The 26,157-nt window shown below is 40.2% G+C and overlaps 2 protein-coding genes across 5 annotated transcripts in view; one reads left to right on the forward strand and one right to left on the reverse strand.

The window, feature by feature from the left end:
* The window catches only part of SHB (SH2 domain containing adaptor protein B), a 176,153-nt gene extending 168,522 nt beyond the window's left edge, over nt 1-7,631 (forward strand). The window contains exon 6 of the mRNA XM_039333544.1: nt 5,475-7,631. Within this exon, the coding sequence (XP_039189478.1) occupies nt 5,475-5,658 (184 nt within the window). The 3' untranslated portion in view covers nt 5,659-7,631. The remainder of the gene's footprint in view (nt 1-5,474) is intronic.
* Nucleotides 7,632-21,956: 14,325 nt separating this feature from the next.
* The window catches only part of LOC120303792 (stimulated by retinoic acid gene 6 protein-like), a 28,580-nt gene continuing 24,379 nt past the window's right edge, over nt 21,957-26,157 (reverse strand). For 3 of the 4 annotated variants that reach the window (XM_039333595.1, XM_039333594.1, XM_039333597.1), the window contains 2 exons: nt 23,047-23,193; nt 21,957-22,499 (listed from right to left, as the gene is read on the reverse strand). In XM_039333595.1, the coding sequence (XP_039189529.1) occupies nt 22,405-22,499; nt 23,047-23,193 (242 nt within the window). In that variant the 3' untranslated portion in view covers nt 21,957-22,404. Of the gene's footprint in view, nt 22,500-23,046; nt 23,194-23,938; nt 24,268-26,157 lie in introns of those variants that run through there. The other variant, XM_039333596.1, reaches the window with a different exon arrangement.

A 26,157-nucleotide genomic window follows, 5' to 3' on the forward strand; every position in this document is an offset into this window, starting at 1 on the left:
AGGCTCGGGGGCCAGATGCGGCCCGCGAAGTGGTTTCATGTGGCCCGCGAAGCCATCTGGAAACAGTGAGGGAACGGTCCCCACTGCCTTGGCCCTGACTCAGGCCAGCTAGGAGCCAATGTACAATTTTGTGGTGGCCATCTTGGTATTTGCCCCGGTGGACCATGCCTTAGCACTTTCCCTGGTCCCACCCCCTTCTGCCAGAGACTCTCAGATCTGTCCCACTCCTGCCCAGGCCCCCATAGGCACCCTTGACGCGAATAATGTAGAACTGGCCATGCCCACCCAGTAGGCCACGCCCACTCCATCCACGCCCATCCAGTAGGCTGCACCCACTCTGGCCAACCCCCCCCCCCAGGGCAACCACAGTGCTGATGGGGCCCTCAATGAAATTGTGTTTGACATGTCTGCTTTAGATTGAGGAGGAGGAAACCTGATGTAGTGTATGATGGTGGAATTTATGAGAGTTTATTAATCCTTACCAGTTATTAGCCAGGCTGTCCATTAGCTGCCAAAACAAGAGAGGAGATTTCATAAGTTTGTTTAGTCATTCTTTTTCTGCCTCCAAGACCTTTTGTAACACTGCTCTTATCTAATCATATAGGCTGTTTCCTTTTCTAGCAGAGATGCCAGCTTCGGCTTCTCACTTGCCAACATTCTCCCACAGACATCTCTGTGTGACCTATTGCATCCAATAGGTTCCCTCCTCTAGTTACTCATTAAACTGCTTCCCTGGTTAGCCTTTCCTGGTTTTATTTGCTGGAGTTTCTCCAGGCCTGCTTTTAATTGAGATTGGATTTGGCAACAAACCCCACAAATGTGACTGAAAAAAGGGGGAATCAATAATTTTCCAGGTTTTCAAAAGTTTCCTTCCTGTTAACTTGGAAATGATTTCATCATCAAAGTAGCTATTTTGCATGCAGACATACTTTAAGTAGGAATTTCCCAGGAAGCCTTCTTGAAGAATTCATCCGGCTGTTCTTTTTACCTTGTAGCCTATGTAGAGCCAGATGCAATAAAGTGATTGAGGAGAATGTGATTGACAAATTAGCCTACCTGCCTTTTAAGGGTACATCATGGGCATTAAAGGGAATAAATGTGTTTTAAGCCAGTCAATTTGTATGTGTTTGGCTGATTGCAGGGCAAGGAATATTTGACCCTTGGGATCTTAGAGGCAAGAGGAAGCTAGGTAAAGTTATACAGGCTGGAAGATAATAATATCTAGAGATGAAAGATTAAGACTGGGAGATCACATTCAGTAGCTTTCCCAATTTACAGGCACTCTGTTGTGTCTGCAGTTAGAAAGGCAAGCCTGATAGACTTTTGAACAAGAGCTGTCAAAAAATCCAGTTCATGCAGTCAGCTGCATGATCATGGAAAACGTTCCATTCAAATTCCCTATTTGATCTCATGTCTCATGTTATTAACCAAATCAAGCTTAATGGGAATTGGGAGGGGGGGGAGAAGAAAACTGAATACAGCAGGTAAGGAAATTTGGGCACCCTTTCAATTAGTATCTTGTAGCCCTTCTTTGGCAGAAGAAACAGCTTCAAAATATTTGCTATAGGCAGCTAGGTATTTTATTATTGTTGTTGTTGTTATTGCTTTTTGTGTGCTTTCTTGCAGTTCCTTCTTTCTTCTAGTTCAAGAATATTTTGTGGACTTTTTGCATGCATTTTATGTTTGAGATCTTCCTACATTTTTTAAAGTAATATACAAGTTTGGGAACCATGGCAGCCATTCCAAAGACTTTCTCTTTCTCTCTTGTAATTGCTTCGTGATTGATTTGGGAAACTATTTTGGACTGTTGTTTTGCTAATGTTTCCAAGGTCTTTTCAGTTTCAATTTCTTCACTGACTGTGGAACATTAACTTCTTGGAAATGTTGAACTTTAGTAGAATCCATTCTTCCTTCCACCTAAACCAGTGTTTCTCAACCTTGACAATTTTAAGGCATGTGGACTTCAACTCCCAGAATTCCACAGCCAGCAATGCTGGCTGTGGAATTCTGGGAGTTGAAGTCCACATGCCTTAAAATTGTCAAGGTTGAGAAACACTGACCTAAACAATATTTCCTGTGCTACTGGATGTCATATAACCCTCTTGCTTAATGACTGGCAAAATATCCCTTTCTTAAGATTCCTCAGACAATTTTTTCTCAAATGTTTCTCATGTAGTACCTAAGGAAGTCAACGTTGGTTTTTATCAGTCTAAAGCACCTTGTTCAAAGGGTTTCAGGCTTATCAAAGTTTGTTGGTTTATGTGTTTGCGTCACTGAAACAATGACCTGTGATGAGATTAGAGAAAATATTTCTTTCTGATAACTCTCTGATGAAGATTGTTGTTATATAATCAGTATTGCATAGAGGACTTTTGGGCAACTACTCTAGTGTCAGTTAAATGTTTTGGCAAGTCCTTTGCAGCGATTGTGGGTTCAGTGAAAAAATGAAGTTAAAAAGAAAGGTTGGATATTTCCAAGATCTAAAATTATTTATGAGCTAGAAGAGTTCCACAAGAAAGAATAGGGCAAAAATCCAAACACAAGAACTAAAAGACTCTTAGAGGTGACTATAGGAAATATTTGAAAGCTGTTGTTTCTTGCAAAACAGGTATTGACTGAAAATGTATGCAGCCTTTTGGCCTGCTATATTCACTGTTTTTATTTATTTTGAATGTGTAAATAACTACCCATAAATCATAAGGATATCCATTCACATTTTCAGAAGGATGTTGCATTTAACTTTTTACCATGTAGAAGTTGTGTCAATTTCTGTTCGCTTCAGGAGTCCAAGAATGTACAATTTGACTAGTGGTGCCTAAACTTTTGTATGGAGTTGTAAAAGTTCTGGAAGAAGAGCAATCAGTTCAAAGCTTTGTGAATTTAGCAGGATTCCTAAAGCATGATTATGTTGCAAGATAATAGGACAGCCAATGAAAGCCAGTCTCCATATCATATTCCTATGTCTAACAGATTAAAAATTGTCCTATAGAATAGAATAGAATAGAATAGAATAGAATAGAATAGAATAGAATAGAATAGAATAGAAAGGGACCTTGAAGGTCTTCTAGTCCAGCCCCCTGCTCAAGCAGGAGAACCTATACCATCTCAAACAAATGACTGTCTAGCCTCTTCTTAAAAATCTCCAGTGATGGAGTGCCCATGATTTCTGGAGGCAAGCTGTTCCACTGGTTAATTGTCCTCACTGTCAGGAAGTTTCTCCTTAATTTGAGGTTGGTTCTCTCTTTGATCAGTTTCCAACCATTGTTTCTGGTCCTGCCCTCTGGTGCTTTAACACCCTCCCCCCCCCATTACAGATAAGACAGTCTAGGATGCATTTTCATGTCTTGCATAGTTACAAATACAAGGAAATGTAATTTGGCAATGTAATATGCTTCAGGGAAGTAGGCTTGGAAAACTAGACTTGGGAATATGATTTTCTCTTCTAATATTCTGCCATTAAGAATCCTGTGTAATAAGTTGGTACTAAAGTAGCCCACTCTTCAGAGACTCTTTCAGATCTTTCAATATAATTCCCTCAATATAAATAGACAAAAACCTTCATATTGTCTGAATATTAAGCCGTACATTCTTTATTCATGGTTACTTGACTGATTCGTAGTTGGTTGCATTCACATATCACATCAAACTATAAAACATGATTTATAAACCATAACGGGTACCGTAGTAATAAAAAAACTCATCGTGACCCAGTATATAAACTAAATCCCAAACCAATCTTTTGTATGATCCAGAGATCAATAGATAATCATTCTAACTTCAGACAAACAAATTTAACCAGTATCTTCTGTTCTTGCATTAAATCTAAAAAGACGTCTCATCAGATTGCCCTCTACTCTAGTCTTGAATTAATATGCACCTGTTTTTACAATCCCATTAATTTGGTGTCAGGATCTTAGAGCATTTACTAGAGGAGGGTAAAGAAGCATAATAAACTTGAAGGGATACAACAATATATCTGCTCATAATAAGTATTTAGAGATGTCACCCTTGGCTTAAAGGAAATCGCTTAGAGAACAATTACGTTTCAAAAGACAATCATTCTTGTAAAGAATTTAAATTTAAATCAAGATTTTTTTAAGCGTGCCAGAGCTATAATTACAATGCCTGCAGTGATTTCTGCTCTATAGAAAAGGGTCATTTCATCACAAAATTGCCTTGGAAAATTTGAATAATGTGAGCCTGAAATTTGCTTCAGCTTTTTCACAGGATGGAGATATCCCCATGCCCTATGAAAAAAGCTGAATTTTCTTAAGCAATTTAAGAGGGGATAAAGGCACTATTCTCAATTTAAAATTACTCTTTGTGCCCTTGAGACGCAAACTCAAACACCTTCCCTGCAGTCTCTCAGCCTTCTTTCGATTGTCTGCGCAGCTGGCATTCTCACTAGATTTTTCTTTTTTAACTTTTTGGCTCATTATAAATTAAGTAGTAGGCTATACATGTTTCTCTGAAGGCATCATCCAACGAGGGTTTCTGTCCCCTCAAATTTAGTTGAGCATTTGTTATCTGAGATATTTGTTTGCAGGGAAAAAAATGACAGCTGAATGCAGACCCGTTGCACATTTGTCATAAAATCCAAAGCAACCCATAGACTGGTCTATATTTTTATCATATTAACCTAACTTGGGCATATTCATAGGTTCAGTCTAATTAGAGATAGAAAATATTTATTTATAGCATCATTCTCAGTAATGCAGCACATAACTATACATATTAATGGTTGATCAGGGCCAACACCTCTTTCTCTTTAGTCCTCAGAATGCATCCTACTTCCTCATAGGGGTCTGCAGTGTTTCAGAATTTAGAAGCAGAAAAGGGAAAATATAGTGAGGGTGGTCTCGGAGATTGGTTGTTTTTTGGCAGATGTGTCATTACCCAAACTGGGTAGCATCATCAGCATTAGGATGATGTTTCAACCCTGAGCTATAGATATTCTCCTTTATTGGAAAATGTAGTGTGTGTCTACAGAATCTTAAAACAAATAGATCTTTTTTTTTCGGAATCTCTTGGCAGCTCCAAAATCCTAAGAAAAGGCACAGTTGCTTTCAGGAGCTGCTGACAGATGCTGCATTTCATGATAAAATTAAACCTTTAAAAAATTTGAATAATAAGTAAATAAATAAGTGAGTAATAAAATCCAAAGCACAGTGAATATTCCATAATCCCTTAGGCAGCTGCAGACAAGTTATGGTCATTTGCATTAAGGATCACCCTGGAGTTTTAAGCAGTCTAATTAACTAAATGTTCTGTTTTGTTTTTCTTTTGTTACATATGGTGCAAAAGGCAGATGGGAAAACTATTTTTTTTTAATAAACCTTGCATGTTCTACATTCATGTAATATATTCATCATCAACTTCCCTAAAATATTTCCATCAAAATTGGGTTAGACTTTACAAATTGATGGTAACTTGTGGAAATTTATATATCATCTCTCTCTCTCTCTCTCCAACAGGAGTAACCAAGGTTTTATGCACATGAAGTTGGCAAAAACCAAAGAGAAGTATATTTTGGGTCAGAACAGCCCTCCCTTTGACAGTGTGCCTGAGGTTATTCACTACTACACTGCAAAGAAACTGCCTATCAAAGGAGCCGAACATTTGTCACTCCTGTACCCTGTAGCTGTCCGGACCTTATAATTGTTCTACGCACGCTCCTTCCTGTGGATTGGAGATGAAGGCTGCAGCAGCAAAAGGATCCCTGCATTGGCATTGGCAGTTTCTTGAAAACAGACCCCTTTCGGTCTGTCCAGAAACAGACTGTTGTATAGTAGTATGAGTGGAATTGTTGCACTATTTTGCATGTCCTGTGTGGAAACGTTGGCTTCTATTTATATGAGAGGAAATGAATTCAGACATAGAAAAAATGCATCTTTTTCCAGGAATCCCACCCTCCCAGGAATGGAAATCTTGCCAAACCCAAAGAAAGCTCTTCAAAACGTTCTGCTGTGGCCCACAACATGCTCCCCTCCTAGCTGTTTTGGGGGGGAAGAATACATTCAGACCGAATCTGCAAATGGACACACTCACTTCTGGGAGCAGAATGGGGGGAGAAAAGAAAACTGGCTTTGCTACATACTCCAGACTTGGGAATTACATATTACACACTCAAACCCAGATTTGTGTTATTGTTTTCATGCACAAATTAACCCAACATGAAGACCCTCCCCCCCTTTTTTGTCTTAATGTGGATATCATTTTAAAGAACTCAATGAGTAATTTTGCAATGGCAGAAAGTGTTTGGTTATTTATGAATAGGGTATGTACTTAAATAGTGGTTTAATATATATACATATATAAATATATTTTTATTCCCCTCTCCTTATGCGGGGGAGGGATACAATAATAAAGCTCTAAGGGTTTTTTGTGCCGATTCCTAATTTAAAGGCGATGACTCAGTTCTGTTTTTTTGTTGTGTACGTACAATGTAAGTGGTGATGGTTCATTGATTTCCCAAGGAAGGTCAGGGTGGTGAGGGTTGATATTTACATGACCATATTTCAGACCTAATGACCTTTCCACAGACAGGCTTCCTCAAGTTGATAATGGCATCCGTGTGAAGAGTGGCCCCACCTCAGGGATATGGGGAAAACCCATGGATAACTTTCTGTTGTTGTTTCTCAAAATTAATAATGTGTAACAAAATCAGGCCTACTTTGTCCCTCCCCCCCCCAACAAAAAAATTATGTCATACACAGAAATGGGGTAGTTTCTGCACTCCACACATCCTGTCACTTTCTTCATAACCATTTGGAATAATTGCTTCCAAAGCTCTCTTATCCTTCACATTGTCACAGTGCTTGGCTTCTACCTCATTTATAAAATGTAGACCCATCTCTCTTCTTCTGCCAGGTCTGGCTTTTATTTTTCCCCCTCATAAAACCAATTTAATTGGCAGCCTCTTGATGTGTTTCTCCTTCTTCTATACTAATGGCAGATACATCTTGCAGAACCAGTTTTTCCCTTTAAAACTTCCAATAAACTGGATTTAAGATAGGAAGAAGCACATCATACTGATGTCAGGTGTTCAATCAGCTGCAATTTACTAAATTTGTTAAAATACCCTTGCCCCAATCTTCTGCATCACTCTTCTTTACAGCACTACCCATTTCTACATTGGTGATCTGAGTCAAGATTCAAATTAGCAGTTTTCTCTTTGTCTCTTTGTTGCAATAAGACTGTAAAATTAACATTTTAACTAGACTGCCTTCAGAAAAATACAACTCCCTTTCATTCATATGCTGGTTTAGAAGTATAATGGAATAATTGTTACTCCAGTGACTGTGTAAAATACTGGTTTGTTGTACTATACAATGTGAAAAATAAGTCCTCAGATGATCTGGTTTATAAATAGTATCTTTGTTGCCTGATTCATTTTAGTCCCATATAGACCATTTTTCAGTATGGTATGAATGACAGAATTCTGGTTTACCTGTTTGAGAACAAAGAAATAAATCTGTGTAAAATGCGTGTTGAATTGGCTGCCACTAATGTAAAAGAATGTTCAAAATAATTTTGCATGCCACGTGTCCCTGTTGCTATTTGTTTTTTAACAGATACTGTGGGATTTTCTCCCTAAATGAAGTAAAAAAACATTTTTAAACAAATCAAAATCAAGATACTTGAGTTCCTTTTTTATTTTCTTCTCAAGTTTTCTCCATAGAATGCATCTTTGCTCCACACGACTTTCAGAATCCCCAAAGTTATTTAAATAATGGTGTACAATTTAATCTCGGTTAGCTTCATATATGAAAACGTGTAAAAAGTTACAGCAGAATTCATTCACTTAAGGCATTCAGCCATAGTTGGAAGTATTTTTGTAGCCCCTTTTTCAACTTGTTATAGAACGCAGACTAAATTTTGTAGAGTCTCTGGATTCTGAAAAGCAGTTTGATCTAGTGGTCATCTCACAGGGTGGTGATTGTGGGGAAACTAAGAGGATGAAGCAGTATTAGGCACGTTCACTGCCTTGAGCTATTTATTTTAAATAAATAAATGATTTTTTTAAAAAAAATCTAATAAATAAAAACTTGGTACCTATATACCACTGTTTGCCAGCATACTTAATTGAGCAAGGTCTGATTGTTCCTGGATCTCTCAAATATCAGCAGGAGTAAAATAAATTTTTACCCCACCAGTAAGGTGAGAACATTCTGGTGTCCCAATAAAGGAGAATATTTGTATCTCAGGGTTGAAATGAGGGGTCCTTGGTGCTCTCTGTGCTTGGTTGTTTCCTTGTAGACCTTCCATTACTCAAACTAGGTAACATCATCAGTACTAGAACTAGTTTGGGTAATGAAACATCCACAAGTAAACAAGCAAGCTCAGAGAGCACCGAGGACCCTTCACTCTGGTGTTCCTTTTCCAGCCACAACAAAATGAATCACGAATGCTTTTATTGAAGGCATTTATATTCCGCAACATGTAACACCGGTCTCCGACATGACTTCAGGTAAACATTCTTTAGGACTTGGCTTCAACCATTATTCTGGAATGATGCCATTTAGCAATTCTTGTAGAGGGATTTGGAATCCAGTGTGCACTAACTAAACCCTTGATACCAGAAGGAATTGAGTTATAGGGGATTTATTTCAGCTTTCTCATTTACTGGTTTTATTTAAGTCTTTTCTTTGTATAAAATTCATCTGAATTTACCACTTGAGGAAATAATTTTAGCCTAGCCACTAATTGCAGGAGACCAAATGTCCAGTCCCTCATGACTGTGAACTGTAATAGTATAGCTGTGCTACTTGAATCGCAAAAATATTGAATTGGCCCAAAGACAAGAGGAATCCATCGGTTCTCCATAATACTACTTCCATTATATGCAGATTATCTCATCCTTAAACCTTTTATTTTAATTTTTATGGTACACCGTCATCTTTGACTTTTTTCTTATTCTGAGAAAATATGGAGACCCGGAACTGCTAGAAAAAGCAGGTTCATCACATGTTTCTTGGAAGTCAGTGCCGGTCACGAGAGAGAGAGAGAGAGAGAGAGAGAGAGAGAGAGAGAGAGAGAGAGAGAGAGAGAGAGAGAGAAGGGGGGGGCAACAGTTTGCACTCATTTTTACATCAGCATTTGCTAATATTATGTGGGGCTTCACACTGAAACTGATAAGAAGGACATATTTTAAAAGCATCTTCCCATGCTCAGCAGTCATGAAGGGTCATTTTCTGTTACCCATAGAATCTGTTCTTTTCCATTTGCACATTAATTAGCATAGCAGCTAGTCACACTATTGATGTTTAAATTATGTCTGTTTATTTAAATTACGTTTTACATGCATTTTTACTCAAATGTGTGTTTTGCATTCTATTTTTATGCTTTTTTTTTTAAAGCCAAGAACTATTGCCAGAGGACTTGCAAAATAAGTAAGTGGCAAACAGTTCTGATCTGAGGTAACCTTGGATCAGAATTTGTCAAACTCTGATCCTTGAGCGTCTGGAGGTGCAGCAACATGGCCAGATAACCCTCAAAGCTGTCTTGGATTAGTTGCTGTAATTTGCTACTGCAGCCTCTGCCATCCTTCTACTGTGCATTTTTCTTCCAATGCTAATTATGAATGTCAAGTTGTTATTACCATGAATTGAATTTCAATTTTTATAATTGTAATGTAATTAAACTTCAATAGATGCTAGCTAAGAAGACCTTCTCAGCATTGTGTGGTGTATATTTTCTTTGCCCTATCTCTTAAGATACTCTTCTCCAACTTGGGGTCTTCAAGCTATGTTGGATTTTCATTCTCATCATCCTCAATCAGTAGAGTCGACATTCCCCTCAGCTAAGAAACATGGAAGCTTGTTTAGTCCTTAAGTATCCGTCAGTAAGGATTGGCTGCATTAACCTGGGCAGCAGTTAACTTGATGTGAACATTACTGTAACAGCTTTAACAGGAAGGGCCATATGAGAGCCTTCCATTGACCTCAATGTGACCTTAGCATTTATTTATTTTTAATAAGATAAATTTGTCAGAGGTGTGACAGGATTGCAGCACTGTAAACTGAAGCTGTCCTTTTATCCTACTTATTTGTCTCTGTTTTATTTCAGGGATTCTACAAAGAGTTTTACTCTGCCTCCGGTTTTCAGATCTTTCCTCTCAAGGACGGCCATAACAATGCCTGTGTTGAAGTGATTTGTGCTATTGCTTGTGGTTGAGAGAAAGCCCAGGGCCTGGGCCTGTGTGTAATCCCTTAACAGTTTACTTTTAAATAAAGTAATAAACCTCTCCCTTTTCTTCCTCTCATTGTGGTCATTTCCTCTCTGTCAGGGTGTATTCAGCGTTTCTGGCACACAAAACAATTGAAAGGATTATTCTAGCCCAGAAGCATCCGTGTTCTGGGTGCCTCAATTTTCAGGACACTGGGCCGGCAGTTAGCAGTGGGAAAGTGAATGAAGCTGAGTTAAGATCTCAGCCGGAAAACCTGACCTTTCTTTCAAAACCCTCATTCCTCCCAATAGCTCATCCTGCAACAAAAGCATTGGCAAACAACATGCATTGAAGCATCATAGCCCAAGGCAAGTCAATTAGCACCTTTGGAGAAGCCGAGGAAGGGAAGATGGAGACAATAGTCTTGCTTCCCCTCGGCTCCCACCAAGAGGCAGCTCTTGAAAGTGTACAGCTGTTGGGCCTCTAAAGGGCGTAAAAAGATTGAGGTTGAAATTCTTAAATGTGCAAGTCGTTCTCACTACTTGCATCGGAAGAAAGTAGACCTGCATGCATAATTGGTTTTATTATTATTTTATTTCTGAGTGCTTTTGAGTGACTTCCGGTGATTGCCTGAATTAGTCCCTGCAATTTTCTTGGAAATATTTTCAGAAGTAGCTTGCTGTTGTTGCCTTCTTGCTAGGATTGAGAAGGAGTGATTGGCCCAAGGTCACCCTCAGGCTGGCCTCAGGCCTTAGACAAGACTACAATTCACACTATAGTGTTAACTTTTTAATTTTTGTCCCAGAGAGAGAGGGAGGGAGAGAGAGGGAGAGAGAGAGAGAGAGAGAGAGAACTCATTTAGGATATTAATTACTTAATCATTTAACTTGCCCTCATTTCCCTTTCCTCCATGAAACAGCTCAGGAACACCACACCCAGATTTGATTGGCTAGGGAGCATCCTATTGTTTGTGTGTGCCCTGATTTGGTGGGAACATCCATATGATTAATTCTACCCTAAGAAAGGAGGAGAAAGTAATTCACAAAAGGGTGAGATGCCTGCCAGGGAAAGAATGGTGCAATAAAAAAACAAGGAGGCAAATACTGAGTTCCTTCCTAATTTTAAAGCAGATCAAGAATCATATTTAAAAAAGGGTGTTCCGTGCTTGATCAAAGAATTATTTTCAGAATGTTTCAGGTCTTCGGCTAGCAGATTATTCATCATCCATTTTCAATCAGAAATGCTAATTGGGTTCCTGCCTGCCCAAGATTTATAATGCAATAAAGGACTGCAGGCTTCATTTTAAGTAGGATTGAATAGGTCTATTTTCAGAGCCGGGAAGAAAGAACCAAAGAAGCAATCAATATTTGGGCTTTCAATTCTCATAAGCCTCAACCAGCCTAACCATTGACAAAGGATTCTAGGTCCTGTCATCCAAAATATCTTGAGATAACAGTTCCCTATCCCTTGGATAGGGATTAAGGGAACCATGGTTTCCATATAAGAATTTTGAGGTATTATAAATGACTGATAGGGCTACTAATGGGAGTCCTGCAGATGGTGTGAATAGAGATAAATGCTGCTTAACTGTCTACATTCAAAAGTAGAATGATTTCTGGTTTTATTTCTTCACTTTGCCTGGTTTACCTGCTGAGATACTGTTTTTTCTGTTTAATTTTTTTTTTATTTGTATTTATTTTGGGGTGCCTTTCAGTCAGTGTAAACACCTGGCAACTGCCTGAACAAATTCTGGGCAGTTTCCTTGGCAAGATTTTGGGAGTAGTTTGCCCTTCTCTCCTTCCTAGGGCTGAGAAAGAGTGACTGGCCCAAGGTTGCACAGCTGGCTTTGTGCCTAAAGCAAATCCAGAACTTGTAATCTTCCAGTTTCTAGCTTGATTCCTGAATCACCCCACCAAACTGGCTCTCTGTCAAGATAGCTGCCCTTCCATTCATAATACTGTTGAAGGTACTGGTTTTCCCCAAACAAAACTGCTGTTTTTTTCAGTTGGTAATTTTAGTCTCGGGATAGTAATGGCTGTTATGGGTGCCCTGCTCCTTAGGACAAAATGTATGTTTAGGAATCTGGCAAGCTAGCCCTGCCCAGCATATTCCACTAGTGGAATATAGGCTTTCTCTGCAAAGTCTTATCCTGATGCTCTGATTTAGCATCAGGAGTTCAGGAAGATGTAAATTCCATTGCCCAAAGGGTAACTCTGGGCTTGTGGACCATGTTAAGGTTGCACTCCAAAAGTGGGCAAGACGAAGACTTTTCCCTTTTTAAGAGAGGGTTGTAAGGATGAAATGTGCCCTTCACTCCGCTTCATGTTCCTGAAGGCTGTCTATCAAATGCAGCATTCCAAGTGAACACCCTAGATATTTGGCTTCTTAAAAAAAAAAAAAAAGTCCTGTCCTGATAATATTCAGCATGTACTGGGCTGACATTCCTGTGGAATAATCCCTGACAACCACAGTATTCCTTTCCTGAGGCAGTTTTAGCCACTCTGGTTCCATTAGCATATCTATAAAGGTCAGATGTGCTTTGTGTTGTTTAAAGAAATTACTTCCAGATGCATCAATTTATCCAAGCTTCCATTTGAACCGCATTTGCCTTTTTCAGTACCCAAACCCATCATTTGTAGAGATTCTTCCAAAGATCACTGCCCCTTTTGTGTTGATCGTATTAAATAATTCGGTGTTGTCCTCAGAATTCACCACTTTTCCATTCCTTCTCCCTAACTCCAGGCCCCTGATGACTAGCATTAAAACCACTGATTCCTGAACAAAGCCTGAACTGGTGCCGTAGCTTATAAACCTCTAATCCTGGATGGATGGATGGATGGATGGATGATTTTGACTCTTGGAGACTATCTGGACTAGTCCCTGCAGTTTTCTTTGCAACGTTTTTGGGAAATGGTTTGCCCTTGCCTTCTTTCTAGAATGAAAAAAGAGTAGCTGGCCCAAGATTACCCAACTGGTTTCATGCCTCAGGCAGGATTTAAGCTCACAGTCTCCTGGTTTCTAGCCCTGATCCCTTAACCCAGTGTTTCTCAACCTTGACAATTTTAAGGCATGTGGACTTCAACTCCCAGAATTCCACATGCCTTAAAATTGTCAAGGTTGAGAAACACTGCCTTAACCATTGCACCGAATAGGATGTCTCCTGCCTCCATTCCAGGTATGGACCATTTATTACTGCATGTTCATTAACCATGAATTTCAACAATCTATTATAAACCTCTCCCCTCCTCCAAAGCTGCATTTGTTTGGAAGCCTCTCAAAACCCTTCTTGAATGGCCAAGTTGATTATGCCAGTTGGACTGCCCTGTCTCAAAGGATTCTAAAAGAATAGGGAAGAAAACTATAATTTATAAAAACCAAACATTCCAGATATAGATTTGGCAATGCGTGTGCAATTCATATTTAAGTCTGATAATAAGAGCACTGTCTCCATCTCATTGGAGTGAATCACTTATCTTCCCATACATTCTCCGTTCAGCTCAAACAAATCCCGAGACTGATGCCTCCTAATTAAGGAAACCATAAAAGATATCTGTCCATTAATGACTGCCACAGCAGTATCAGGCAGATACACTAAAAATCTAAAAAAAAAGGGGGGGGGCTGCGAACCTTCCCTTTAGAGTAGGAAATGAAATTTTTGCTCAGAGAAACTTTTGCAATGGAAAGCTGTCACCAGGTTCTCCCTTTCTTGATTAGGAAAGTAGCTCTGGGCTTCTGGGATTGACTTGTTTGCTAATGAACAACCTAAAGGACTGCACCCTTATTTTTTTGGCATGTTCCACTAAGGCAAAGTGAAGGAGTTTATGAAAAATTATCTTTTTATGAACACTCATGTCTGGCATGGAAAATCTTGTGGGCATAATTATTATTGAAGCATATCCAGTACATATTTCTGGTTGGATCAATATGCAATCAGGAATTGACACACACACACACACACACACACACACACACATGCACACATATCCAAATATATTGTATTTGGCATGTATCGTCTGTGAAAACACCAGGAAAAATGGTTTTGAATACATTCAAAGGGATTCACACAAAAATGCATACATAGACTATTGTTCTGCTAGGTTTCTTTCTGCATTTCTAACTAGTGATCATTTTGTCACACCTGTATTGGTCATTTGTTTGCTTGAAATCAAGTGATAGGAACTATTAATGGGCCAGGATAGCATAGGGTAGAATTTCCATATGAAACTGCTGGTCATCAAATATAGAGTGTCAATGTTAAATGGCACTCTCAACCTCTTCCTCCAAAATCTAAGAATTATATTCTCCCTGTCTACAGTCATACTAGTCCATGGCCAGTCAATTCACTTGGCTTTCAATGCCTCCCTCAAAGAAATCTTGTTTATCATTTGCGGCATTTGCATGAAGCTATTTCATATGCATGGAATGATTTCCCAAATTAACAGCTGGGAGCCCCAATCTTGGAATACTACGGATAGTACCTTTAGCTATTTATTAATATTCATAGTGGGAGATTGTATTTCTTCATATTTAATTGCCACTTGTTTCTCCGCAGTTGAAGGGGGGTTGCTAAATTAGTCCTATTCCAATTATAATTTGATGTTGTTATGTGAACAAGGAAAGGAAGCAGAGATGAACATGCATCTCTCTTTTGAGAAAAGGTGGTATTAGGAATTAAGCTTAATTAGATATTTTGCACTCGTCAATTTTGCAGTTGTGAGCATGCGTTCTGATATAAGAAAACCTGACCCAGGAGCATTGCTTTATAATGCCCATACTGCTAGCCAACATGGCTAGTGTCCATTAGTGGAGGTGACGGGAGCTATCATCTAGTACAGGCATGTCAAACTGCCGGCCCATGGGGCAGATGCGTCACGCCGAAACTGCGCCCACCCCATTGCCAGCAATGGGGAAAAAGTCGCAATACGTCACGCAACGTCACATGACGTCGTGACTTTGACATGCCTGATCTAGTACATCTTGACTTGAAGGGCACTAAGACATATGGCACATGGAAAGGACAGAATCTATCAGACAATTTATGCTGTGTTGTTAACTGCCCTGTTTGAACATTTCCTACTATATCTGATGAGTAGAAAGTAACCACACAAGGCTAACACAGGGAGCAATCAAGACAATCTTAGTAGGGATTTGGAATTTTTTGCTCGCTGACAATAGAATTAATAGCAGCTCAAAAGAGATATACTCTTAAGTCAATACTGAGAAGGCCAACATCCAATCTAGTTTAAAGGCCATTCCTACCTCTTTACACAGGCAGTAGCCCTGCATTGCCATCAAGCATAAATAACAGTAGAGCTAGATATGGAGAGATACCAACACAGCCAAAGAGCCTTGAAGGGCCAAGACGATTTTTGCTAAGCATACTCACATTTGGCCAAGCATACAAAGTTACACAAGAAAACAAGACAAAGAAGAAATTGAAATACAACCTGCAAAAAAACCCGTCTTATTTCATCATATGCAATGAAACAAACTACTTTTAAATATGTCCAAGCTAAGGAGATCTGCAGGCCTAGACAGGCTTGAAGGCATGATGAGTAACAGACTAAGAAGTGGATTGAATTAGATATGCATCCAACTGCACATTCCTTCTCCAACCCATTGCTTAAAATGGGATGTGTGTTCCAAGGCGCACACCACATTCTTGCACAACTGAATGCACACTAATGTCTTGCTTACATGCCAATAAACCTGGATCATGGAAATGAACCAATAAAGTTGTGTGGTATTGCCATAAAGATGAAGACGAACCAAATACAGAGAAGCAAAATGAAGTCTTTGCAATATTCCTTGGCATGTATTGACTATGTTATATGGCTTTGCAGCTGGTTCTATCAAGTACAGAAAATCAGATGAGAAGCTCTGGAATTACTCATTAACTATCAATCAGCTCCCAAAATGAGATGGGTTCCCAAGATGTAATCAACTTGGAATCTTGCTGCCTTAGAGTCTGATGCAGCTCCTCCGTTAGTGGCTTCAAATGCTTTTAGATTTCTAAGCTAGTCATTCTTGCCTAGAATTTCACCCAGCTATGTCCATCCATGACTACCTCTGACCAATTGGTTTTTCAAGCAGTTTGATCTCCCATTGGCTAGCGCAGCTCCAAATGAGCCAATAATCAGATGAGGCCACTCAACTCATCCTCCAAAGCAAAATCTTAGTGTACATTGAGTTCCCAGATCATGTCTTTGCAAATACCTATTACCTGTAAGCACATCCCCCCCTTCTCTCTTCCTCCATTCATATTTGTAGAAATCCATCCCTAAGGGGGGTGTGGCGAGTTGCAAATCTAGTGTTTTACTGATTCTCCACATTCCTTCAACCAGATCTTTGTGGGGGAAGAGGCAAAGAGGGCAGTAGGCAGAAGACAGCAAGAAGAGCAACTACAATAGAGACCTAGAGAACAGGTTCAGCAGGGAACGAAAAAGAAGAGATGAGTAGGGAAAGAGAAGAAAAAGCAACAGACACAGAAAAGAGAGGGAGAAAAGATCACAGGGGCAGGGGTAGGAGAAGAGAAAAAGAAAAATGGGTCAGGTAAGAAAGACTTTTAGAGAAAGGAGGGATTGAAGGCAGGAAAGCAGGAACAGGAAGCAGAAAGGTGGGAACAAAGATAGTAAGAAAAGGATTCTGGACCCAACCACCATTGCCTTGAAGCTCCTGATAGATTTGATCCCACCTTGCTTTTTTAAGCATAATTCATTTCTTCTTTGGATCTGATAACTGCTTGCAGTTTTAATAGCGCTCTTTTCATTCAGTGTTGTGTTTTCTATTTTTGCTTTTGTCTGTAAATTGCCCAGTGATTGATTACAAAAAACGGTATATTTTAACAAATGAGAACAGTCTAACAGAGGCTTTTGTGATGCCTCCAGCAGTCCAGGGGATGTTCTCAACTTCTCAAATACAATTTTAACTCAGGGTTAAGGAGATATAGGAAAACAGGCCAGTATTGTTTTCAAACATTTGTTATTTATTTGGTGTATGGCAGGGATAGGCAACCTTGGCTCTTTTATGACTCGTGGACTTCAACTCCCAGAATTCCTGAGCCAGCCATGCTGGCTCAGAAATTCTGGGAGTTGAAGTCCACGAGTTATGAAAGAGCCAAGGTTGCCTACCCCTGGTTATGGCATACAAGGCTATAATGTTATGCACACAGAAGTCCTGGTAGCCGACAGTTCATTTGTTGCCCTGGTGTACCATAAAAGGGCAAACTAGCTTCACAATGGCTGGCCTGCAGCAATCTCAGAGAAAGTTGGCTCATCTGGGACTTTCCTCCACCAATCCTCTGCCAATCACATCCGGGCAGATCCAGCGCCAGTTCCAGCTCTCCATGCGGAATGCAGCCAGCAATTTACAACCATCAAAATGCCAGTACCTGTATCTAGTCACAAACAATGCTTTCAAACGACTATGGTAGTTGGGCAGGAGCTAGGGAGAAGAGACGGGAGCTCATCCCATCCCACAGAGCTGGACTCAAACCACCAGAGTGCTGGCAATTGCTCAGCACATCCAGCTTCATTCAGCTTCTGTGCCACTGCGTCCCGTTTCCAAATAAAAAGATGTGTATAATGTAAAAACAGCATCAACAAAACTGAATGGTTCCAGTGCATTTACAAGCACAGATCTTCCCATAAGAAATGGTGAATATTCTAGAATGATAAGTCTCACAATTCAGTACAGAGAAACTCAGCTGTGAGACCCCTATTTCATCAAAAACTAAGGGTTTAGGTAGCCATTAAAGTCAAGCATGCGGTGTAAACTAGGTTTAAAAGTCTTGCATACAACCAAGCCATTATTACCGTAAGATCAGCATTTATTAAAGTAAAAATTGCTTCAAAACCAGCACAATTCCTGTCCACATTGTTTCCTTGTCAACAGTGCAGAAGCACCCTGCAATTGCTTCTTCCAGTTTCTAGGGGGGAAAAAACCAGACCTCCTTCCATTCATCTGCACAGATGGGAAAAATAATTGCAGTCTCAGTTTTTTTGCAATCCTTTTTTCCCCGCTACATTGCTCTATAGTTAAGTTCATTTCTCATGCCCGAACTGCAGTTGCCACACAAATGTAGCTGAAAAATTAATATTCCATGCCGGCCAACTGCATTTGACCCCTCCAGGAACCTTTTTCCATTACTTTAACACCTTCTAGCCATATAGTTTCTTAACTATTCTTCACATACAGACCCACACAGACTTCTTATGCTATTCTGCCCTCCTGTGGCTATTTGTAATAATTGCAATTTGGACTTCATAATATAGAATAGCTGGGCAGGAGCTGGTTTAGGCTCATCTTAGTCCATAGCAACCAGCTACTTGCTCCTGTGGTCCTTGCAAGCAGAAAGTGCATATTCCACAACTACTTTTGCAAGGCCTGATGTCTCTCATCCTCAGTGAATGAATCCAATCCATTTTAAAGTCACCCAAATTAGCACCCCTATCCACATTGTGTGAAGAATATCACTGATTAATTATAAATAAGCTAATTATGAAGTCATTTTTTTTTCATCTATTCTAATTTTCCTTCCTATCAGTCTCACTGGATGATCAGTTGAGAGTATTTTGCTATTACTGGTACGGGATGATCAAAAAAATAACCCTTTGAAAATCTACCAGTATAGAGACTTTTCATGCATTAATTTCCCATTTCTAGGAAACACGCTTAGAAGGTTGATTTAGTTGGTGAATGTTTGTACAGTTAAAGGAATATTTGATGATCCAACATTATATAGATCTTAACTGTCAAGTTATCTGAAGTTTCCAACTGTTAGTCAAATTTGATAACAAAGTTTAAAGCATCTGAATTCCAATGTTAAGTCAAAGGATATATCAGCTGAATTGGAAAGCATAGAAGAAAAAATATTGAATAAGAAATGTGATACTAATTTTCCAAATTATCTGTGCTATCCAGATGTTTTTAACTTCAACCCTCATCAGTGGCCATGCAAACCATGACGATGGAAGTTATAACACATTTGAAGCATACTTGATTTTTTATTCCTAGTTGTAAAGATTTAAACAGTGTGTAAATATAAGACATATCTCTATTTTGTAGTGGTATACGCTAAGATAACAATTGTTCTGGCTGAAATAATTCACAATAAAAGGGCAAGTAATGCTCAAGGCTGTCAGTATACAATATTAAAATCACCATATTTGCTTTCCAGTTGTAAATAATATATAATGACAACCATAGCCACTATTTAGAATAGTTTCTTAGCTGATTGACTGATCAGACTGATTGACAGATACTGTTAATTATTTCAGACATAACTGGTCCATCACTGCCTCGAAGTGGTTTGATGGTTTTATCCTGTGGTGGGATTCGGCCGGTTTGCACTACTTCGGCAGAACCGGTAGCTAATTTTTTGTTGCCCAGGCCCAGAATGGATTTCCGGAAGCAGCATCCACACAGAGAACCGGTTGTTCACTTCCAAGGTACACCCACGTGTCACCTATCCTCCAAGAGCTGCACTGGCTTCCTGTGGGTCTCCGGACGCAATTCAAGGTGTTGGTTATCACCTTTAAAGCCCTTCAAGTCTTAGGACCAGGTTACTTACAGGACTTCATACTGCCGCATAGTTCCCAGAGACCGGTGAGGTCCCACAGATTGGGCCTCCTTCAGGTCCCGTCGGCCAGACAATGTCGGCTGGCGGGCCCTCAGGGAAGGGCCTTTTCTGTGGTGGCTCCGACGTGGTGGAATCAACTTCCCCTCGAGATTCAAACTACTCCCACCTTGCTGGCCTTCAAGAAAGCCATTAAAACTCCTGTTCCGGCAGGCCTGGGGTTGATGTCCCCGGGGGGGGGCGGGACACGATTGGGACATGCTGTATGAATACACTCATTTTTATTGTTATATTTATTGTTTTAATTTTGTACACCGCCCTGAGTCCCTAGGGATTGGGCGGCATATAAATTTTATTAATAAATAAATAAATATTTGAATCCCAGCACTGGTTTTATCCCCCAAAATACTCTATTCCATAACTCTTTGTTGGGAGCCAGCCAACTAAGTAAATCAGGCGCTGTTTTCAATCTGAGCAAGATTGATTGAGATGCCTTTTTCATTTCCTAGGGAGCAATAATTCTTTTTCTGAACATTACTTAGAATTCTTGTTGGACCGAAGCGCTCCAGCACCTTTGCCATCAATACATCTGGTCTAACACTGTAATTGTCCTTAATCAGCAATTGCCAGATTAACAATGGACTTGCCTGACATTTTGAAATAGGAAACATAAAGTGATAGTTACGCTTAGATATGCATAGCAGTTAAGAAATCAAAGACAAACTTGGAGGAAAAAGTCCAAGAATAAAGGGAAATCCTAAATGTCCCTCCTTTACATATTTCTGGGGGGGGGGGAGAAATCTGGAAAAAAATAAGAAAATATTCTTCTTGTGTGCATATGCTCCTCTTTCTAGGGGGCCACCCAACTGCCAGACTGATCGATGCACCTTGACAAATTGTATTTTCTTTATTTCCAACCCAGGGTAACATCTGTATATCTCTCCTATTTCTCATTCTGCAGTTTCACTTAAACAAGTTATAAGAATATAAAGTTCATTTAACACAGTGGTTCTCAACCTTTTTAATGCTGCGACCCCCAACCAGTCGTAAGTCGAGGTCTATCCAACTGGTCATAAGTCGAGGACTTTCCCTGCCCGGGAGCACCGCGCATGCGTGGTGCCACCCCGTTCACCGGCCGAGGCGTAGCTGGCAAGGGGCAGTGACAGCGCAGGGCGACCACCAGTTGGGCCACCAGCTGGCCCAGCCCAAGGGAGGTAAGGAACCCGCCAGGCCCCACGTGCGCCAGCAACCCTCCCTACGCCTGCCGGCCTCCCACCCCTGGCCCTCTTTTACTTACATTTTTAGTAGTTGCTTAGCAGGAAGGGGTGGAAACTTCCAGACAGCTCGCCTTCGCTGCAGACAACTTGCAGCACCGTTTGCAGACTGGGGCTTTTGGTGGGCTCAGCAGGGCAGAGACAGCCTGGACAATTCCTATTGGCTTTTGAAAGCAATAGAATTAGACTCTATTCAAGAGAGTATATTCTATTGGCTTTCAAAAGCCAATAGAATAAAAGGGAGTAGCACAGCTAAGGAAAAGGGGGGAAAAAATGGCGGACTGCGTTGTTTGGCGACCCCCGTGAAATGGTTGTTCAACCCCAAATGGGGTCGTGACCCACAGGTTGAGAACCGCTGATTTAACAGCTCATATCCCAATCAGGAGTATCTGCAATGGGAATTTAAAAGGTTATAATGAAGGCCATGACCTCAAGATTGAAGTGCCTTTCCATTGTTCTGTGTACTTTGTGTGTGACAATTGTAAAAAAAAAAAAGCGAGGCTTTTGATTATGTGATCACAGCCACCATGTTAATTTTTTCACCCCTTTCAGATTTTCCCAATTCTAATTCCTTATGAGTCAAATAAGACTGTATTGTGGTGCCCTAATTTCATATGTGTCCTCCATATAATTTCTTCCTCCTGATGCAGGGAATCAAATTAGTTTGATTTTACTTTAGGCAAATGATATGATATTTCTTTGTGGCAAAAAAAAATCCTGTTTGGACAGTATCAACCTCCATCATGTGAATACATGTATAGTTTTTGGAAAACCACCAAAGACAATGACATGATCTGCTGAGGATTTGCAACAGAACAATGTAAACAAATTAATTCTTGAGTGCAGGTTTTAGTGAGACAATATCTTGATGAATTCACTCAGATTATGATTAAATAGCATCCTTATTTCAATCAGTTATTATATAAACACCTGGGGATTCCATCGCTAATATGTTTATTTATGTGCTTCCTTCCTTATTTACTGAAGCATTTGTAATCCACAGTCCAAACAGTTTGCAATGAAATTTAAAAACAATAATAAAACTAACTATTCCTTTGCACCTTAGTCTGTGTGACGCTCATGGCCTCTGCCTTTGCATTTCATGATTGAAATGAATGGAGCCTGAATATTCCAAAGAACGGTGGTCTGCCACAGAAGCAATCATGTTTGTCTGAATCCAGATCAACAGGAAATGGGTTTCAATACACAGAAATATCCGTAACAAACATCCTTCAAGATTTCTTCATCACCCTATGTTTGTAGTTGACTACTAGGTAATCATATGCGAAGGATATGAAATATTCTCTCTTCTGTTAATTCTATTGCACGTCTGAAACTATTCAGCCCTATTTAGATAAAACAAAGCAGGGGCACTTCATGGATCCTCACTTCGGCTTCCTGTGTGCAGAGAGGCTGGGGTTCTTTAGAAGGGTATAAAGCAGCAGCCATCTTGTCCTGGCCCTCTTGGACACCCTAAAATCTAAATGAGAAAGAATGGGTGTTTAATTTCCAGTATCCTAGGGATTCTTTAGTAATGCCCAAAGGCATCCGGCACTCTGACGTTACCCACCTATGAAGTCATTAGCACTGTCCTAATTTTTTTAGCCTGGCCCTTATCAGATGCACCAGGACCTCAAAACTCATCCTCCTATAGTCATTACAAGCACTGACCTTGGTGACTGAAGAGAATGGAAACTGATATCCAACAGCTCTGGAGATCACCAGCCGGAAAAGGCTTGGTGGCTCAGGCCACAGAAGGGAGTGTGCAGTCATTTAAGGCACCCCCTCCTGCTGGCTTCAGTTGTGAAATGAGACGAGCATGGCCAGTACCATCACTCCCTCTTCCCCGTATACTATGTTGTTTGAATGCAATGTGGATTTCCTAATCTTTGGGGTATATAATAAATGCAAGGCTTTCCACCATCTTCTATAATCTATTCATCAAACTTTATTTTCAAAACCTAATATTCTCCTGTCTCCTTCATCTACTGCAACATAAACATGGATCAAATCACAGCAGAGTTTACCTGTTAATTGATCGACATGATAAGAGTATGAGTTTCTTTGCTGCTGGTTCTCTATACATTTGGCTGCAAGAAGGTGGCCAAAGCAAAGAAGAATTGGATTGGTGTGATAGTGGTCCATAAAAAGCATCCCGATCCATGTTTTGTATCCTGCAAGGAAATAGCAATCCTTCGGGAAAAAAATTCAACTACAAGTGGACAACTCTGATTGCACTTCTAGAAGATGGCAATTTGCTGTAGGCAATCTGAGTCACTCTTTAGTGAAGAGGTAAATTCCAGACAAAGAGGTTGGGTAGCTCTGTTCAGTTTATGGGCTTTCCATGAGACTCACCAGTTTCCCCAAAGAACTATCCAACTGTTCCCTCAGTGAAAAGCTATAGCTGTCACTATAGTTTTCCCGATGCTTCACTCCAGCTGACATTCTGCCCAATAGGAAACATCAGACTGCATGACTGAAAGTCCCATAGAGGAGGGGTCCCCAACTATTGAAGACCCTTGCTCTATTTGGAACCGGGGCCACGTGAGCAGTGGGCAAGCATGCATGCGCACTGCTCAGGTAAAATAGAACATCAACATCAAACCTCAACTTTTTACTTTTACATAATAGTATAAACTAGCCATTTCGATAACAAATCTATCTAATCGGTAAAGCCCAAAATCAAAATTTCATTTTTTTCCACCTCAAACACAAAGTCTAGAAGTGGTTTCCATATAGAAGTAAAAGTATTTTTTTTCCTTTAATCAAAACAGTCAATTTAGCCATTTCTGCTAGCTCCATCAGTTTTTGCAGCCATTCCTCCATTGTGGGGATCGATGTAGCCTTCCATTTCTGCGCAACTTGCTCACGCAGCCTGGTTCCCTTCTCCCCCACCCCCACCCCCACCCCAGCCGGGCCATCAAGCTGCAAAGTTTAGGGACCGCTGTCGTAGACTTGAAGTCACAGCCAATATGGAGGACTTTCGAGTGCCAGCAATAACCAACTACAAGAAATGATGTTGGAAGAGTCCCTGGCAAGAATCGATGCAAATGCAGAAAGATGCAGGTCATACAGAGATGGTGCTGCTCTGAATTTGTTTGCTTGTTTATTTGAATTTATGATGGCCACCCACTCCAAAGGAATTATTATAGCTATTCACTATAAAAGATTATCCATCATCTCTCAATTGAAAGTGGCTTCAAGGTGCTGTAGGCATTTCCCAGGAACCAAACATACCATGGAATTTTCTGCAAAAAAAAAAAAAAAAAAAAAATCCTGCCTTTGGATCAGACTGTATTTCCCACCTTTAGTTTACGGATCAGATACGTGATATGTGTTGAAATATATTATTGTGGTTGGGCTGGCCAGCATTGTAAACTGCCACTGGCCCCAAAGTGTAGGAGACCCTTTCATCTGTGAAATCTCAAAATAACACCTCCTAGTCAGTTCAAGCTTTAGTGAAGCCGCCAGTCAAATGGCATTATGCGGTGCTCATCTCTTCCCTTCCTTCATGCATAGATTTGTGGTAAGAGAAAAAAAAATGGCAGGGGAATATAGAGGGCCAAAAATATGGCCTGGTCTCAAAACATCTACCTAATTAGTAGGAGTTGAACTTTACAGTCTATTCTCAGCTTCCAGGTACTGTATTTTCTGGCGTATAGGACAACTCGGCATATAAGATGACCCCCGACTTCGGTGCCGAGTTATATGCCTAGAAAGTCGTCTTATATGCTGGAAACTACTGTAATTTCTGGCATATAAGACGACCCCCGACTTTAGCGCCAAATGCTTTAGAACAATGGTTCTTAACCTTTTTGAACGAATCATCCCCTTGAGCCAATGAGGAAGTTGTCATCGCCCCCCTCCCCCAACATAACCTCTCAATCACAACATAGGAAATAATTCTTCAATTTATGCAAACACTTTTTTTTGTTTTCTTTAAAATTGTCATCAGGACATATGATGCAAATAATTTATTTCCAGTCTTTTTCCCATATCTCAACTGTGTGAAAAATTTTGGTGCCACCCGTCACTTTATTCCCAAATTTCGTGATACATGTATTTCATTATTGTCTTATTTATTCAAGACACTTAAATGTAATGACCATTGAAAACAAAATTCAACTGCAAGAAAGTGAAATGCCCGAAAAGAAAAACAGTAACATTTAATGATTGAATTACAAGTGAAATTTAAGATACAAAAAGAAATATAAAAAGGGCATAAGAACAAACGCAATGCAGGAACTAAGAATTTCAAGACGAAAACTCTGAAACTAAATTAAGATTCGAGGAAAGTATATATAGTCACGCACACTGTAAAAAGGATTAAAAAGTGACAAAGAAAATATAATATCGAACTGGAGTGCATGCTAAAAAAGTACAAAACAAAGAGACACAAAAAACAGCATGCGATGTTTCAAAAGAAGCACTCCCCCCTCCATCACTGCCCATTCTGGCCAATGGTGAGCCACTGTATGGGTAGAGCAGGGGTAAGCAACCCAAAAAACTCAAAGAGCCACTTGGACCTGTTTCTCAACGAAAACAAAACACTGGGAGCCGCAAAACCCTTTTGACATCTAAAATGAAGATAACACTGCATATATCCTTTTTTACCTTTATTATATATATATCGTCAGTGTTATCTTCATTTTAGATGTCAAAAGGGTCTCTCTCTCTCTCTCTCTCTCTCTCTCTCTCTCTCTCTCTCTCTCTCTCTCTCTCTCTCTTCCTCCGTCCCTCCCTCCCTCCCTCCCTCTTTCTGCTCTTGGTCTGCCAGTCCTCTTCCCCCACTCTGTGCATGTGAGAGAGAGAGGGGGGGAGAGGCACTTGCGCTTCCTCTCTCTCTTTCTCTCTTTTTCTCTTTCCTCTCTCCCTCTCTCTTTCCTCTCCCTCCCTCCCCCTTCTTTCTCCAGGTGAGGAGAGAGGGGGGAGAGAGAGGCACTTGCGCTTTCTCTCTCTTTCCTCTCTTTCTCTCTCTCTTTTTCTCTTTCCCCTCTCCCTCTCTCTTTCTCTCTTTCCTCTCCCTCCCTCCCCCCTTCTTTCTCCAGGTGAGGAGAGAGAGGGGGGAGAGAGAGGCACTTGCGTTTTCTCTCTCTTTCCTCTCTTTCTCTCTCTCTTTTTCTCTTTCCCCTCTCCCT

Source organism: Crotalus tigris, unplaced genomic scaffold (genome assembly GCF_016545835.1).
Source record: "Crotalus tigris isolate CLP2741 ecotype Arizona unplaced genomic scaffold, ASM1654583v1 scf7180000024506.7606697, whole genome shotgun sequence".
NCBI classification, from domain to species: domain Eukaryota; kingdom Metazoa; phylum Chordata; class Lepidosauria; order Squamata; family Viperidae; genus Crotalus; species Crotalus tigris.